The sequence below is a fragment of the Lepidochelys olivacea genome (genome assembly GCF_965140295.1).
Source record: "Lepidochelys olivacea isolate rLepOli2 genome assembly, chromosome: 9".
NCBI lineage: Eukaryota > Metazoa > Chordata > Testudines > Cheloniidae > Lepidochelys > Lepidochelys olivacea.
Window position 1 is genome coordinate 9,725,899 of NC_140419.1, and position 18,656 is coordinate 9,744,554.

General features: G+C 38.1%; 1 protein-coding gene across 1 annotated transcript in view; it reads left to right on the plus strand.

The window, feature by feature from the left end:
* The window catches only part of DCUN1D1 (defective in cullin neddylation 1 domain containing 1), a 39,443-nt gene extending 21,515 nt beyond the window's left edge, over nucleotides 1-17,928 (plus strand). Inside the window, exons 3-7 of the mRNA XM_084638890.1 lie at nucleotides 3,489-3,657; nucleotides 4,298-4,428; nucleotides 12,910-12,992; nucleotides 13,282-13,378; nucleotides 14,693-17,928. Of these exons, the coding sequence (XP_084495016.1) occupies nucleotides 3,489-3,657; nucleotides 4,298-4,428; nucleotides 12,910-12,992; nucleotides 13,282-13,378; nucleotides 14,693-14,772 (560 nt within the window). The 3' untranslated portion in view covers nucleotides 14,773-17,928. The remainder of the gene's footprint in view (nucleotides 1-3,488; nucleotides 3,658-4,297; nucleotides 4,429-12,909; nucleotides 12,993-13,281; nucleotides 13,379-14,692) is intronic.
* Nucleotides 17,929-18,656: the final 728 nt, after the last annotated feature.

Here is an 18,656-nt window from a genome sequence, read left to right on the forward strand (position 1 = left end):
AGGAACCCTGAAGGGGGTGGAGGGGCTGTTAATTTGAAGACTTATTTGAATCTTTATTTGGATTTATTCTTGCTACTCCAGAAGACGTCTAGACTTTAACCTGGCTTGGTCAGAGGGTCAAGCCACAAAATACCCCAAGGAGGAGTTGGGAGTGATCAATGCAGCTGAAAAGTAGCCAACAGAGAAAGGGAAAGAGACAAAGTCTCCTGCAACTCTGTGTCTGGGCAATAGGCGGGCACCCTAGAGGTGAGCGCGCACGTCCACAGGGCACTTGCACTGCTCTTGCCTATGCTTAGTGTTCCACATTTTCAGTTTTTATTTGTTTTAAAAAAAAAAAAAATCTGGGAATTTTTCAGTGTTTATTTTCCAACATCAAAACCAGGATGAAATTGGGTTAAAAATAGGGAGGGGAAAAAGAAAAAGAAAATAACTTGTAGCATACACATTTTACTACAGTATAAATGAAACTTTTTTTTAAACAAACAAAGGTATATTTTGTCTCTCTGAGCTAGTAGTTTTTCCAGAAATCCTGGCTTGTGTACGCTCGCATAATTTTCTTCAAAGTATCCTCACTCATGTTGAGCCTCTTGTTGTTGTCTTGGAGGTAATCCAACTTTGAAAATAAGTGCCCTGCCTCAATAGATCCAGGGGGTGCGCTCTGCTGAAGTTAGGAAGTGTGTCTTGATGATTGTTCCAAAAAGCCAGCACACTGAGTTTCATGTTGTCAGGGTTAGGCAAGTTCATGTAAGTAGTAAATTCCCTTTTCAGATTTGAAATTTCATCTTTAGTGGCAAATGGTTGAAACACTTTGATATAAGGGTTATAGTCTGCTACAAAATTCACCTTGAGGACGGGGTGCAATACCTGGCTGACATTTCAAGAAGAATCTTGAGCACCAAACACTTCAGGATTCAGATTACGGACCACGGTCATCTCCCATTTCTCGATGAGTGTTGTGTTGAAGATTTTGAATGTATTTTATTTCTTGTATTCTGGGATGGGAAGGATTTCCAGAAACAGCTGGGTTTTCTCATCGTATGTGTCTCCTGCAGCTTTTGTGCTCAGTTCAGATGAGATTTTAGTTGTCAGGATCTGGTAAACATCTGTATTGGCAAACGTGTTAGCAGTAGTCAGAGAAAACTCCAGTGTTTTCTGTGTGACAGTGATTCCAAGTTTTCAGCAATGAACATTACTGAAAACTTTGTGCGCAGAATCTGGTGGTTGTTTGGGTTATTTGACAGTCTCTTCAGAGTTTCTGCTTTAGAGCCAACAAAATCAAGATGTTCTAGGAGACACATTAGCACAGTCCTCACATTAGTTACATGACAGGCAGCAAAACACAAGCTCATCCACCAATGTGGCACAACAAGGGTAGATAATGGGCAGCTGGCTTTGCACTCATCTCGCACTGCATAAAACAAATCCTTCAACTTGTTCACGTACTTGAAAACAGCCCCGAATCCAGTGATGCAAGATTTAATGTCTTTCACTTCTTCTGTAGCAGTAGCTGCTGACAATGCAACATTAATCAGATGAGCAGGACAGGTAATACATAGCAACTCCTGTTTCTGATTGAGTTTAATCTCCCATGCAGACTTAGCCATGTAGGAAGTAGAATCTGTGTTAGTTGTGGCCACATTTTCCCAAATTAGTTGGTACATCTCAAACATGTTGACAAAATAGCTGGCAGCAGAGGGGATGAATGTCACATCAGCACAAAACAATGCAAGTTTATTTGCTTTGAAATAAAAAAATGAAAACAAAAGGCCAAGAAGCATGTGATCCAAAGCATCAGGAGACTTGTAAAAAATCAGACTAGTCACCCCGTTTCCATCAATTCATTCAAACAGTTTAGATACTAAAGCATCATCATGTTCTTTCAGATACTTACAAGTGAGGTTGTCTGCATTAGGAAGGGGTTTTGCAGCTGGACTGTATTGTCATGCAAAGTCACCAATAGGCCCCTCTGCTATTAACAGTGATTGTCCGGCAAAACAAAGAGCACACACAAATTCATCGACACAATCATCCTATGTCCTCTCTTTCATTAAAGCTCAGATGAAAGCTCCTGATATTAACTGTTTATCCCGAAGCTCACTTTATTCTTTAAGCTTCTTGTGTCGCTTGCTTTCAACATGCTCCTTTAGTCGGTCAGTGCGAGCACTGACCTCAGTGCTGCAGTACTTGTAGTGCAATGCATCCTCTTTGCTCCCGTCTTTACTTTTATTGAACATTTCTAAGCATTGGTTTTCTTGTTGGTTTTCAGGCATAGATTTGCATTTTTGCCCCATATTTACCTTTTTACCTTACCTATCTGTAATCCCCAAGGAGCTTGTCTAGGTTCCTGTGGTTCTGTATGCTGGTAGTTCAGGGAGAGGCACACTGTTCCTGGTAGGAAGGGGGAACCAAGGGCAGACTCGGAGTCTGCTAGGGAACCAAGAGGGAGAGAGGAGAGACACTATTTAGAAAAGGAGGCCCAGTTGGTTTGTGGAAGGATTGCAGATGTGCCTGCTCAGAGGAAGGGGCAGAGTGAAATGATTGACAAAAGAAGGCCTGAGAAGAAGAGCTAGCCTGACCAATAGGGTGTGAGATGCTGTCCCTGGGAGCCCCCTGGAGGGGAAAAAAGCTATTTTGGAGCTAGCCACAGCAAGGGCATGACTGACTGTGTGGGGATATGGAAGAACCCAGGCCCATTTATCCAAACCTGTAAGGAGATTTCAGAGTAGCAGCCGTGTTAGTCTGTATTCGCAAAAAGAAAAGGAGGACTTGTGGCACCTTAGAGACTAACCTAGTCTCTAAGGTGCCACAAGTCCTCCTTTTCTTTTTGTAAGGAGATTGGCACTAAAGGCGGTATCCAGGTGGATAGGGGGCATTATATATCTTTATCTGTGGAGGATTGATTGCTTAAGTCAGTGCCACACTAAATGGATATAAAGAAATAGGCGGGCCGCAGGTCCTTGTGAGCCAGTCGTGGTGCGATATTAACATTGCTTGATTTTTTCAACTTCCACTGTGTGTGTGTTCTGTTTTTTTTACACTGTGGAACTGCTTCAGTCTCAGAGTTGAAGGACAGAGCAATCATATAAAGCTTTTGTGTTTAACAAAAATAAGTACCTGAAAAAAGACTGAATGGATTAATAAATGGGTGTAAATCAGTAAAAACTGAACTCCTTTAATTAAAAAAAGTAGTAATTTATCGGTGAAAATTAATGAAAATGCAGAACACTATCCGTTCAGTGGATACAGAGAGAGGATTTCACTGTACAGAGCATTCATTCCAATAACTGCCACAAGCCTTAATGTTTTCTTACAAATTGAATCTGAAGTATATATTTTTAAAAAGTGGTTAAATATCCTCTTTTAATGTGGCTTATTCCAGAGGTGATTTTATGCATGTTTGTGTGTGTTTGTTCATGTGTGAAGGAAATTACTTCAAAATCATGGAAGATTTAATGTTTGTTTTTAATCTTTATGATTGTATTCCAAAGATCCTCAAGATGAAAATAAAATTGGCATAGATGGTATACAGCAATTTTGTGATGACCTAGCACTTGACCCAGCCAGTATTAGCGTACTGATCATTGCATGGAAATTCAGAGCTGCAACACAGTGTGAGTTCTCAAAGCTGGAATTTATGGATGGGATGACAGAATTAGGGTAAGTATGCAACAGGTAAAAGAAACTTAGCAGTGTAACACACTGGAGAAAGCTGGAACGAAAAGAAAAAGTCTGCTTTTAGCAATTCAGAACTGAATTATGTCTTCTCAAAATTCGTCTAGTATCTGCCTTCTATGAATATAGAAATACATCTTCTATAAATTTGGCAGAAGTTATAAGCGAACCCAAATAAAGGGCAAAATGCTGCTAGCTTTAAACATGCGAATAGTCCCATTGGCTACAACAAAACGAGTGAGTAAAAGAAGGATTTGGCCCAAAGGCCAAAATGTTTAGGGCCGTTTATCTAAGAATGTAATTTATTTGCCCTACATGAGAGCTCTAGTTTTTGTTTTCTAGGAACATTGTGACAGACCTTTAATTATTCTAGATTATATATATATATATCTGATTATCAACCAGCTTCTTCACATGCCAATGTGAAGAAACATTTTTTTTAAAAAGCAGCTGAAATTGTTACATAAACAGACTAGTTACAGACTTGCTGAAATTAGTTTACATAATCCTTCTGTATTAAAGCAACTAAGGATTGTCCATAGTAGATAAGGTTTTAAAAATAAATTTAGCATGTTATTTTGACAAAATGAATAATACACAGAAAAACTTGCTTTTTAAAATACAGATGTGACAGCATAGAAAAACTAAAGGCCCAGATTCCTAAAATGGAACAAGAATTAAAAGAGCCAGGAAGATTTAAGGATTTTTATCAGTTTACTTTCAACTTTGCAAAGAATCCTGGACAGAAAGGTTTAGGTATGTATTCTTAATTGTAAAAACTTCTGATATAGTTACTAGTAACTGTCTCTAATACTTACCGTAGTAAGTGAAACTATTATTATGATCCAGTTAGACTAGCCATGGGATAAAAATATACTTCACTGTGGTAAAAGATAAATATCAGGACTAAATTGAAGGTCAGTGCCAGATTTTCAAATTCATAGAGATTTTCTGCGGCCTTATGAACTGAATGTTTCAATTTAACATGTGAGGGTGCATTCTTCCCTTCAGAGTACAGTATGTGCAAAATTCCATTAAAGTTAACACATTATGATTTCATAATAAAAATATAATTAAAACTTTTAGAATTTGCAACCATGAGCAATAGGAGAAAAAATATAAAGCCTAACTTTCACTTGTAAGTGTGTGTTTGCATATAGGTACAGACTTGCACAAAGTCTCTCATACCACCAAAAAAACATGTAAATCTCTTTGCAAACTACAATTCAGGTATCGCCAAGTAATTTCCACATATCAGGCATGATTAGATTTTCATCTCATTGCATCTACAGTCAAGATCTTAAGCACAATTCAGGGCCTGCTGGATCTATAGTTTTTCTCTTTGGAGAAAGATTGCAAAATGACAACAAATTCCAGAATATAATACCCAATGACACACACAAATTATGATTTCTATAATTTTATTTCATTGCTTCCCCCTTGATAGTCATTGCATCGTGTGTCCGAGTGAAGGGGAAGAACTACTCACTAGGAAAAAGTCATTGGAGGGGGGAAAAAGGTGTAGTTTGTTACTAATAATTAAATGAAATACTTTTATGATTCTGCATGAATAGTTAAGGGAATGCAAAAGCTAGATTCTAACAGCAGTATTAACTGGGCCAGGATGCACATCCTGTATGTTTTATTATATGCATTTATGCCATTGCAGTGTAGCTACTCATTTAATCAGAAAGTCTGGAATAGAAATAGGCCATATGTACAGTGCAGTTAAGGTTCCAAAAGCGACTCATATTTCCTGATTTTCTTTCATTTGAACTGTTTAATGTTAAACAATGGGAAAAAATTTTTTTTTCATTTAATGGGGGAATTAGGGCAATGAAAAATCTGCAGCTATTTTATTTGCTGCTTGCAAACTTTTATTAATTTCACCAGAGAAAGTTTCTTGAACCCACAAATGTGCACAGTACTTTACATTTGTGCATGGTGAAAATATGTTTACGTTCTACTGTATGTGATAAATCTGCAGTTTGCACCTGGACCAATCTTCGTTAGATCAAAACCAAATATTAATAAATTAGCAATGTCTGTTCTCCATGAGGATACTTTCTGTGTCAATCTTCAAACTTCTCCTGTACTCTCAGTAGGCCTGGCTGGGTATTTTAAGTTAGAGTGGGGTAAGTGGTTTTCACTACACACAGACCTGTTGATGTAAGTAACACGGTTGTATAGATGTATAGGCTGAGTCTTACTGCCATGTGGAGTCCCTTGCAGAATTGGGGTTGTACATGGAAAGTTTCAACCTTAACAGTGAATTTACAGAAGAGTATAAGTGTGTGTGAGAGAGATAATATGGAAATAGTTTTGCAACCTCAACCATAACAATAGCTTCTGATTACTATGGTGATGTTTAGTATTTATATAATAGTTTCAATTTTCAAATAGCTTTTCAAATGTTAACTAGTTAATACTCCGTAACATCCTTGTGAGATAGTTATTGCCTTATATAAATAATTTTGAAACAGAGCCATAGAAGTCAAGTGATTTTTCTCAAAGCTTCAGAACACACATGTTAGAGCTGGGGGTGTATCATAAGAGTTTGTGACTTCCAGTTTTGTGCTTAAACCACAGCTCTGATTTCCTCTGTAGTTTCTTTTCTTGTTGGCTTATTTCCATATAGTACTGAGAATATACAGAACAATCAATTAAACATCCCAGGAACGATAGATAATTTGTTTTTGAGACCTCAGTGAAAATGATTAAGCAAGAAAAATAATCCTTTTTCATTTTCCTTCCGCCTTCTTATAGCTTCTTCAGGGAGGCCAGCCTCTAAAAATGACATAAAAAGAAGATATAGAAAAATATAACTTTTAGATTTGTATGTTAATACCTGTAGTAATTATTTATTTGTATTACAGTAGTTCTCTATGTAATAAATAGCTCTGAAGATCAGGCTGTGGGGGGAAGCCTTTTGATTAAAATGCAGTCTCAGCATGTTTTCCCTTTTCCTGCTCACTGTATTGGGAGTTATCACCCTCCCATTAAAAAGATTTCATGGTAACTGTTTACTAGAGGTAAAGTGATACATGAACAGACACATGCTTCTAAAGCTTTTAGTTTTCTAACCAGGGTATGGCAGACATGTCTGGAAGGGGTTTGAATCTCTTTGCTTTGATTGTATGCATTGGGAGAAAAATTGGAGTTTACTATCTTAAAACAAAATCTATAAATGTGTGTAGTATGGAGGAATAGAAGAGACCCATCAACTGTTACTGATTGCTGCTATAGAAATTCAGTGTCTGAAAGCTTGCTTTCTAATAGGTTCCGTGTCCTTGAATGACACTTTCAATATGTTTGGCCCTCCAAATCTACCTTCCTTAAAGGTAAATACATATCTAGTGGAATCCCTTTAGGAAACTTAAAATATGTTGTGAAGTGTTTTGATAAACTGCTGCTCGAGCTAGCTGTTTGTCATGGAACCTATATTAGCTGTTGATTGCATCTAATTTATTTCCAACAATTTTTCTGAGGTGTTGCATGATGTGTATTATGCAAGTCACTCCAAATGAGTGCCAGTAAAACTCTCCCCTCATGTATTCAGTTTATGCCACAAATATATAATATTTCTAAAAGCTTTTAGTTAAATTAGTGGCATAAACAAAATACATGGGAGTGTGGTATAAAGGTTTGATTATTTGCACTTATTTGGACTGACTTGCATTATTTGTTTGTGGCTTCAAAATTCATGAGTGTTGCAACCATTTTAAATGCTCATGCCAGTAAAATCTAAAACTCTTTATTGTTCATTTTCATCCTCTTACTATAGGCAGGGCTGGTGGCACTGCTTAGTATTAATTTTCCCATGTATAAGATATTACTGTAAGTTGCTTATAACTTTGCCAAACTTTAACTGTTGGCTAAAATGTTTTATGGTAGGGGTGGGGCTCAGACTGAATATTTTTGGAAAATTTCAGCCCAAAACAATTCAATTGTTTCTGAGAACAGGGCTAGGAAAAAATACATTGTTTCCCCCGTGTTTAAAATTTGGTGACCTTTTCTTTGAAAAGCTTTAGAGCCCCTGTGCTTTGGAGCAGGGACTCAACATTTGGCAAGGGTGGTTGTCCTTTGTGTCAGGAGTATGCCTCTGGCCATCCCAGTGAAAATCTGCCTAAATTTGACTACTTTATAAGTAAAGCTATGAATCTGTCACGGAATTAATGGATTCTATGACTTTCCGGGACCTCCAGGACTTCTGCAGTGGGCCAGCTGCACCGGCTGTTGCTGGGGCAGTGTCAGGCCACTGTGGGCCTCCCTCCCTCCCTCCCCCCCCCCCACCCCTCAGCAGCAGCAGGAGTTTGTGTGTGGGAGGGGGCTCAGGGCTGGGGCAGGGGGTTGGGGCGTGGGAGGGGGTAAGGGCTCCGGGCAGTGTTCAGGGGGGCTCCCTGGAAGCAGGGACGTCCCTCAGTTTCTGGGCGGAGGCGAGGCCAGGCAGCTCTGTATGCTGCCTCCGCCCACAGGCGCTGCCCCTGCAGCTCCCACTGGCCGCGGTTCCTGGCCAATGGGAGGTGTGGAGCCGGTGCTTGGGGCGGGGGCAGCATGCGGAGCCCCTGTGGCCATCCCTTTGCCTAGGAGCTGAGGGACATGTTGCTGCTTCCAGGGAGCCGCATGGAGCCAGGCCACCAACTCCCCTTCCCCCAGCAACAGCAGGGGTCCTGGGCCGCGTCCCCCCCAAGCACCCAGCATTTAGTCAGGGATATATAGTACAAGTCATGGACAGGTCATGGGCTGTGAATTTTTGTTTGCTGCCCATGACCTGTCCATGACTTTTTTACTAAAAATACGTGTGACTAAAATGTAGCCTTAGTTATAAGCTTTTAAAAAATTAGTTTTTTTATGCTCAGTAGAGACTTCCTATATTTTTGCAGCTTAATTCCCCAAGGAATCCATCCACACTGGACATGTGCCGCCAAGAGCTGAGCAGGACTTTCCCTGTAATTGCAGCCCTGAGCTGCTGTGGGCTGTGCTGGTCCAGATGTGCTCTCTGAACTGAGAGCAGGGAGACTCGCTCCTGTGCTCTTGTTGAGATAGGCCCTCCAATTGGGATAGACAATATGGAGGAGGAAGCTGCCTGATTCAAATGCAGAGGAGACAAGAACTGGGAGAGTGCAGAGCAGGCTGGGGCAAGGAGCCTGTGGGGTTCCTTAAATAAGGACTCCACTTCTTGGACACTTTATTTTTGGAATATCCAACTTAAATGGCTTCCTGTAGAAATTTCTAATTTGTTTTAATGTATTGTCCAATAAATACCGGGTTATTAGATTGCAAAATTATGTAGCCATTATTTTCATTTACATTATCAGCTTCTAGGTTTCCTGACACTGCATGTGTACACGTCTGGAAATGTTTAATCTGTCTACATGCCTCCTAAACAACTTAATTTCCTAAAGAGTTCCTGTACTTACACATGATTTGAGATGCTACCACCAAGCTGGTACAGATGTATAAAAATCAGCCAGTGGTTGTCTTCATTGCTGTCCCCTTTGAAAAATCCAAAACACATGGTTAAGTAGATTGATAGAAGTGCCAGGATTAAGGTGTTGCAGAATTCTAGTTCTACTCATACCATTTACTGGTCTTAATACTTTGCACTTTATTGTGTTTAATTGTGCCTCAAAACATCCTGTGAGGTAGGCAAATGTCAAGTATCTCTATATGACAGATGAGAAAATCCTGAGCACAGAGTGGTTAATTGATGTGTCCAACTTTACACAGGAAGCTGATGTTCTAGGCTGAGAACCCACATCTGATTTCTAGGCACATGTCTAATATACTAGTGCACCTCCGCCCCTCATGCTGTAAGTTACCCATCTGTGCAGTAATATGGGGATAATTACCTACATGCATGTGCCTGTCAACATGTTCAATCTTTCATATTCTCAGGTTATAGATGGGTAAAATGAGACACAGGGTGTAGATGCTTCCTAGGCAGCTCACGTAAACTCTGTTTCCATATCTGTAAAATGGGAATACCTCACATGGATGCCCCGAGGATTAAATTTGTTCTTCAATACAGTAGTTCCATGAGCTTTCAACTCCTATTCCTTTTTGTGTTGCATGCCTTTATATTTGTCATAACTTGCATGCGAGACAGAGATATTTGATAAAAGACTTTAAGTAGGGTGTTTTGGGTTTTTTTTAAACACCCCCGTTAAGTGGTTTGTAGCTTCAGATACGGAGTCAGTCTCACATATGACACTTCTGCATCTGGTCACGGTATACTTCTGTGAATTGTCCTGAGTGTGGACACTTTTGATAAAGAGATGTAAAAGCCTGTAAATTTTTTTTACTTTCAGGGATAAAATAAGGTCATAAGAAAGGAGTTACTTATTGGAGTGCTATAGGTGACACTCTGATTGTACACTCCTGCAGCATTTAAACTAATCCAGAGGTTCTCATATTGTGGTCTGTGGACCACCAGTAGTCTGCAAGCTCCATTCAGGTGGTCTACAGATAGTTCTCTCTAAGGTGCGGGCCTGGGCAGCTGCACACAAGAGAATGAAGGGCCACCCACCTAATTAGTCGAGCCACACAGCCGTGGCTCCACTAAGTAGATGCCTGGACCCTGGAGAAGACACATGTAAGGTGAGGTGGTGGCCTTGCGGGGCATAAGGGGTAGGTGGCAGGGGGCAGAGGATGGTGAGAAGAGGGGGTGGGAGCACTTTGGGATGTGCAGGGCTGCGACGGCCAGATAAAAAGGTGACTTGCCCCAGCTCCAGGGTTGTGGCTGCTGGGGAGAGACGGCTATCCTTCCCAGTCTTAGCTCTGTGGCTGCTGTGGTGAGGGAGCGACCCCCCCCCTTCCCAGCCCCAGCTCGGGGGCTGCTGTGTTGGGGAAGAGAGGGAGAGACCCCCTCCTTCCCAGCCCCAGCTCAGGGGCTGCCATGGCGGGGGAAAGAGGGCACATCCATTGCATTAGAAAGGTAAGACTACTGATACTAAAATATGAGTTGTTGTTGTGCTTTTATTTGTAGAATAAAAAATGTTCATTATTAAGGGTTTTTTATATCGAGTTTTTATCCAAAGCACTTTACAATAGTTAGCTAACAGTACAAACAACATTTGGAAAGATCATTAAGTGGTCTGCCGAGACCCTCAGCAATTTTCAAGTGGTCTGCGGGGGAAAAAAAGTTTGAGAACCACTGAACTAATCTGTTACACCATCACAACAGGGAATGCAACAATTGACACATGAAGCACACAGTCTGAAGATAGGAATGTTCATTGGTATTGTTGTTCTGTGATGTTGATGATTATTAGGGAGACCTTACCTCTGTTTCCATACTCTTTGTTGTGGGTTTTAAAAATGTACTCCTAAATCTGAATTTCCTGACTTTTTTTTTCTTCTTCTTCTTTTTTTTTTTTTTTAAACAGTTGTCCTTTCCATTATTTTCCTAAAATGTCTTCCTTCCCGTGAAGTTACTAATGCATGTCCTAACCTTTATCTTAGGAAAAGTTTGGTTGGTTGTGCTTTTTTTCGCTTTGGGTTTAAGAATGATGAAAGCTGCTCGTTCCATTAGAATTGTGTTTTAATGTCCTTGATTGGCCACAGGAATATAACATATGGTTCTCGTGGAGGCAAATTGAAATGCGTAGCTCATTATTACTGTTTGTTTGTAGAGCACTAGAATGTGCGTGGAATTTGACAGCTTTTACCTATCTGGTATGCCTACTACGTTTTATAAATCATAATACTTACTTTTTCTAACTTCTTACCCTCAAGTAGTGTGACCAGCCAAACATAAAGTGTGTATTTCTTGGAAAGGCACCAGTAGCTTTTTAACTAAGATTTAAGTGTAGCATCAGTTTAATATCTGAAACTTCCTCCAGTAAGTGGGGATAGACTCAAATTTCTTAAGTTTTAGTGCAGCCTTGGTATTTTCAACTATAATGGCATATCGTGTCCATCAGCAAAACACATCAGATCAAAATTTTGATCTGCCTCCGGAAGCCTTCAACTTATATCTTTTGTGTGAAATCCTGACCCAAATGAAGTCACTGGAAAAACTCCCATTGACTTCAGTGGGGCCACGATTTCACTCTGTATTTGTCTGGAGGAGCTATGATGAGGTGGATTGCTCTATTAGACTTGTTAGAGGAGCACTGTTAAAGTTATTGGGAAAGGGGGAGAGACTTTCAGCACAGGAAATAAGTCACTAAGAATTTTCAGATGTGACCAGCATAGGTTCTCATATTGGCAGAAAAACATATTTAATCTAGATGTCTTTAATATTATTCTAAAAAATTCATTGGTTTGTCTGAAAGAGTAATCTAACAGTGAGCCTGTGCTTTTTACTTCTTAAAGTATGGATTGATTATGGACAAAACAAATTGGTACACTCCAGAAGATGTAAGACTTTCTGGATGCGGACACTTTGAAGGTGGATCCAGTTAGGCTGACAGTGATTCTCTCTCTGGGTGGTATTGAGATTTTTGAATGTTCATTTGAAGAGTTTATTCTCTCTTAATTGATGATATAAAATAAAGTTGTTTTTGGGTACATGCACATACTTCAGTAGTCCTGATTTGTTCCTGGCTTTGAGAAATACAGGCCCACTCAAAATAGAGAGAGATTGAAAGTTACCCTGAAAAAAGACTTAAAACGGGCAGGAATCCACATTGGCCATCATAAAGACAACCACTTAATGTACATAGTCTTTCCCGGGATACTTGTCCTAAAGGAAATCTGTTTATCGATTTGAAAATTTGACAAGACCATTTTGCAATTCTAAAACCTGTAACAAAGTTGCTTTAAAAATAAAATTATAGCAAACTAGGTTATGGGAATTGCATTTGATTAAATATGATTAAAGGAGCCTAATCCAGCAAATGATGTGGAACTCTTATTGAAGTCAATGGTATCTCTTTTTGTGTAGAGCAAAGTTGGGACTGAGTTGCTAAGTTACAGTAAAAAGAAGTTGAAAAATCTGTTGTATGCTTTGGGCAGAGTAATTATTAACCTGGACAATTTAAATACATTTTCAGGTCTTGTATGCCCCAGGGTCATACCTAAATCTGAGGGTTAGTTCATCTGTAACAAACCCACCAGTTTCCTCAGTTTTCATTACCTTTTTAAAACATTTTTGAAAGAACCTAAGAGTATTCTTGCATTGAGAGTGAATTTTATTTCACCTTCATTAGTTTAGTTTATAGTCCAATCAGGCTTGGAGAAAGTGTATATTTCAAATATATCTATAGGAGTAACATATTTTTAATATTACAGATTTAGAAATGGCTATAGCCTACTGGAATTTAGTACTTAATGGAAGATTTAAATTCCTAGACTTGTGGAACAAATTTTTATTGGTAAGTTTAAACCTTATTATATAATATAAATTGGGCTGCAATAAGTTTTTGGGTTTTTTTTTATTGTGGAAGATGAATCCATGTGTATTAAAGTCTTTGAAGAGATCACATAACTTATTTTGACAGAGCATTCTTTTGTGATGCATAGATGTTGAAAGTTTTGGCAAATACTGTAAAAAATTTAGTTGAGGGTGACTTGCATATACTCAGGGATTTAATATTGAATATTCAGACTTTAAAATTAATTTTTGTTCATGGTTTTTAAACTCAGATTTTTTTCCCCAAATAGGAACATCATAAAAGATCAATACCTAAGGATACCTGGAACCTTCTTTTAGACTTCAGTACAATGATAGCAGATGATATGTCTAATTATGATGAGGAAGGTAGTATTTACATTTTGTTGCATCAGTTTCTGTGTGTGTGTGTTTTTGTGGATAATACATTTAGCAGTGTGTCTCTGGGGTAGCAAATCTGTCTAATAACTCGCAAACAGAACATCTGCGAAACAGTATGTGACTTTTCCTGGGGTTCGAAGCAGTTCTCTGCCACGTAGCTGATGAGGACTAAGCCTACTAGCACAGATAAAAAATACTTGTGCTGCCCCTTCCCAAAGCCAGGAGATTACTTTTTTGTTTTTATTTTTAACATCTTCACTCTCCTGCCCCCCCAAAATCAGCTCTTCCCCGCATAAAACAAATTGTCTCCAACTCTACCACACATAAATAAAAATAAATTTACCTTCCCAGTTCTTGCTTCCTCCAACAAATCAACTAATGGTGCTTCTCTTTCCCCCCCTCATGCCCCCCCCATATCCTTGCATGGCTTCTCTGCTTCTGCTGTTCCTCAGCAGAGGAACAGGTTTTTTTGTTCTTTAGCCACCAGTTATGATTTGTCAGCATTTCCGACCTTCTATTTAAATGAAGGTGGGAACGCACACAGAATGAAAGGCCTATGAAGGGGGTAGTATTTAGAATTGGATAATCACTGAGTGCACCGTATTTTCATCCGGTACATTCCTCTAATCTGCAAGGGTTTCTTCAAGACCGGCCACCTAAGGTATCTGCAGTAGTAGCAAATTTTTTGTTTGAAATGTGGTGACGCATGCTGATGTCAGCATCTGAACATGACAGTAATGTGGAACCCTGTTGTGAGCGCTAATTATTTTGCTGCTCTTGTGCTGTTAGGGCGGTGTGTGCAGTCACGGTTACTAGAATTCCTTCACACTTGCTGCCATTCTGGAGACCCACATTTGAGTTTTGGTTCCCATTTTGGTCAGCCAGGTGAGATGAGTGCTGTGGAGATTGTGCTGTCTACTCTCCGCCCCCTCAGGCCAATTATCATGTTGATTGGCTCTGAAAGGAGTTTTTGTCCAGTTTTTCTCGGTTTAAAAAAAAAAAAAGATGATTGTTATGTCATGGTACCTGAAAAATTTGGTATGTTTAAATTGTGTGTTGGCATGGGGGAGGTCTCAGTTGATGAAAAAAATATTAATCAGATCTTAAATCTCAAGAAACAGAATCAAATGAGGTTTATTCATTTAAAACTTTAAACAGGAAAGATAATATGTGAAGAATCTATTTTGATTTAAAGAGGTTTTTTTAAACTGTATAGCTCTACATTGGGGGGAAGCGGGGGGCGGAGAAGGGGGATTTGTTGATCTGATTTCTTATGTGCTCTTGCTTGTTCTTTGCTTTCAGGGGCATGGCCGGTTCTTATTGATGACTTTGTGGAATTTGCACGCCCTCAAATTGCTGGGACAAAAAGTACGACAGTGTAGCACTAAAGGACCCTTCTAGAATGTACATAGACTGTACAAATAAATACAACGGAAAATTGCACAGTCAATTTCTGCTGGCTGGACTGAACTGAAGATCAATCCTCACTATAAGGGTTGAGGGTTGAGACAAACCTTTAAGGATACATCTTGGACCATATCATTCATTCATCTAATGGTGGTTTGGGCTTCTCTTCTAGTCTGAACCACTTTTGCCAGTTATAACTCCAGCATAGTGGATTTCATCATATTTTTGTGGACCACCTTTGTTTACTTTCCCATAAGTCTTAGAAGCTTTATGATGATTATTTTGAGATTTCTGGTTTCGCATAAAGCACAATGCTGTCTTCATGAGACAACTGTGGTTTGGCATCTGCATTATACAGATCAACATCACAAATGTGTTTTTTTTTTTGTTTTGTTTTTTTTAAACTCCTTAAATATACACTTTGGGCTAGTTGCAAAGACTATACTGATAGCACTTCCTATAAGAGTGATATATTTAAGTGTACTGGGTCCGATTTTTTTTTTTTTTTCTTTCATGGCAGTTACAGGTATTGTCTAAGTGAGTTTTGAGTATCTGATTAAAACAATTGTAGAAACAACCAACAAAAACAAGAATGTTGATACTGGAAAATCTAGGTGCCTATACGAAAGGTTTTATTGTATGTCAACTGTCTTTGAAAAGAGTTGAAGTACTACACAACTACTGTGCACTTATAGCACTCCTGGTTTAATATTATAGTCAGCCTCCAGTGAGCTTCATTGAGACACGCTACGTGCATAACAGAATCTAATAGTCTCTAGATTATTATCTAATCAGATTTCATTACAGTTTTGAAATGCTTGTCTGTCTGTCCAGGAAGGTGTTTTCATTTGTGTGGAAATCTAAAACTTGAACAATATACTGAATTTGTGTCTTATGTTTTGTACACAATACAGTATTTTAAATTCAGACATGGGTTTTGATGGTTGCGGTATGAAATAACAAATGAACCTGCTTTATAAGAGGGTGGCAAATCTGATATGAATCTGAGTTTTGAAGTGATTATCATGGGCCATTTAAGTTACATTTTTACAACATATAGGTACTGCCTTTATGGACAAAGCCCATTTTCTCAATTACTTACTTTTTTGGGATTTTCACAGGTCATTGTGGTTGCCAATTACAGATATTAAAAGTAAAACTTTCTAAAACAAGCATAGATCAGATGCAAAATACTACCCTGGCTTCTTTTGTTTCCTTACGTTATTTTGTTGATCACTATTACTTCAATTTGTCTCACTGCACATAACTAAATTAGAACTGATTTCACTTCAAAGCAGGATTTTATCTTGTTGTGTGCTTTTTAACATTACAGGAGCCCTTGAACTGCTTTCATCCTGAAAATGCTTTTTCACTCTTCAGTTGCTGACTTATGAAGAAGAGGTTATTGTTTTCTTGAAATAAAAACTTCTGTAAAACAAGCCAGAAAATGTCAAACGAGGATGTCTTTAAAAAAAAAAATTATAGTAATTATTAGGAATAGGGTACTTACTTGAATACTCCAGCCAGTCCCATGTTAAGGTCGTAATTACTGTTGAAATTAGTAAGTGGAACTTGCACTAAAACAGCAGTACACTTTTATGCAGATGCTAAAAAGATTTTAGGAAGAATTTAAGTATTAAACTGCTAAAACTTTTACCCTGTGTGCTTTGAAGTTGACTAAAAGGCAGGCTTTCCCTCATAGCGGTGCCCTTTTAACAAAGTCCGGTCATGCATTTATTTCAAGAATACAGTTCTACAAAATGCATTGCAAATTTCTACTCCAGCTGCTGGAATTGGCTATGCCAAAAATGTGTGTGATTTTTGTTTTGCTGCTTTCAGTATTTCCTTTTTCAATTTTGTGTAAATATCAATGGGGGACTTGAATTATGAAAACTTTACAAGGTATATATGCGTGCTGTTTTCTGTCTTAAGGGTTTTGGTACAGTTTCAGATTGATTAGTTCAAGTATGCTGTGTTTTGAGATGAGCTCTAATTAGCTTTTATCCCAATACAGATATGACCTTCACAAAAATCTGATATTGGTTAGTGGCATAATGCCATGCTGTTTTTAAAGAATGTTCCTTATGAATGCGAGACCTTTTCAACAAAATAGTGTTGTCATCAGTTTGGTACTACACACTTATAATTACTGTGTAATTATAAAACAAAAATACATTTACATAAAGCTTTGGATAATTATGTAGCAGAAAAGTTAAGGTTATTCATGCTGTAATGGCATCTTAGAATTTAACAAAACAAATGACTCTAGTTGGAAACAAGCTTGATTTTAACAGTGTGGTTATTCTAAGGATGAATGCCTGGTTACAGGAAATATTTTGTATTGAAAAGTGCTCAGACATGTGGCCATGTGTTCTTCCTTTATATATGCGTGTGGGGTGTGTTTTGTTTTGTTTTGTTTTTTAAAGAATTCAAACAGTTACCTACTTGGATTGCTTTAATTCATAAGTGCTTAAGTCCTCAATTTGACAATGATTTCCCCTTAATGGATCAGTTTCATTTTGCCAAATGTCAAAAAAAGGGTTAAACACTTAAAATTTGTAATCTATGTTTTTATACATTAAAAATGTACAAGATTAGACGTGCCCTGATATAAAACACTTAAGATCAAGATTATATTTAGTAAAGAACATCATCTGCATATCTCTGTAAGTTCAATGTAATTTCTTACAAATCCCTCTCATTACCAATAGAGGCAATAAAGCTCCAGTGAAATTGCCATGACTAAATCTTCTCATGCATTGTTTTAGTGTATTGTTTGTAAAACTTTTTTCTAGACTTTTAAAAAAAAATGGAATACTATGTCCTGAATAAAACGTGCACTAAATGGCAAGCTTTTGGGGGGGTGGGAAAGATCTAAGAACTGATACAACATCTTGCCTGCCACTTAATCTAAATGTTTACAGCTACAAAATGGAGCTATTTTTATCCAGCTATGCTGCATTGACATTAACTAGTGTGTGATGGACAATACCATAAGTACATGCAGTGTACTTTGTTTAAATATGGCTGGTTTGAAGACTACAGTATATAAGTAAATGACTTTTTTTTATTGAGCAACCTGTTATTAAATAAAGTAACTTATGAATTGCTTCAAAACTGTTTTACAATGAAATCCTTACTGAGAAATCCTTATTTAAGAAAGATATAATTTTTTAAAAATACGTTTAATAAACTTTTGTCATTCACACTTATTTATATAATTTTGCAAGAAGTCTCTGTAGATTTTATTTGAGCATGATACATTGACTATCAGTAGGTTTTTAAATACTGGGTGCCAATAGCTTATCTGACCTCTACAGAAATCTAATAAAAGGCATACTTGGGAGAAAGTTAGATTTCATCTGGAAAAGTTTTATTTTGTATGTTAATAGGAACACTTACTTGTGGTGTCATGTTAGTATCAGTAAACACTTAATTGGAGAGAACTCCCATTTTTAAATAGAAAGTATTCACTGGCTGTTAACTTCCAATGAAATTAAAAATCTCTGAGCGATTAGCAAATTGTAAAGCCAGAAGGGACCATTGTAATGATCCATTGTGACCTTCTGCGTAGCACAGGGGGTCAGAGAACCTCACTTATTCCTCAAGCCTTTCTGTCTGAGCATATCTTTTAGAATGAGAGTCTTGGTTTAAAGATCTTCAAGTGATGGAGAATCCATCACATCCCTTGGTAAGTTGTTCCCATGTTTCCAACAGGCGCTCGTTTAAAAAATAAAATAAAATTATTCCTTATTTCTATTCTGAAGTTGTCTAGCTTAGCTTCCAAGCATTTGAGCTCATTATGCCCTTAAATGATAGAGCCATTTACTATCAGAAATCTTTCACCCGTAGGTACTTG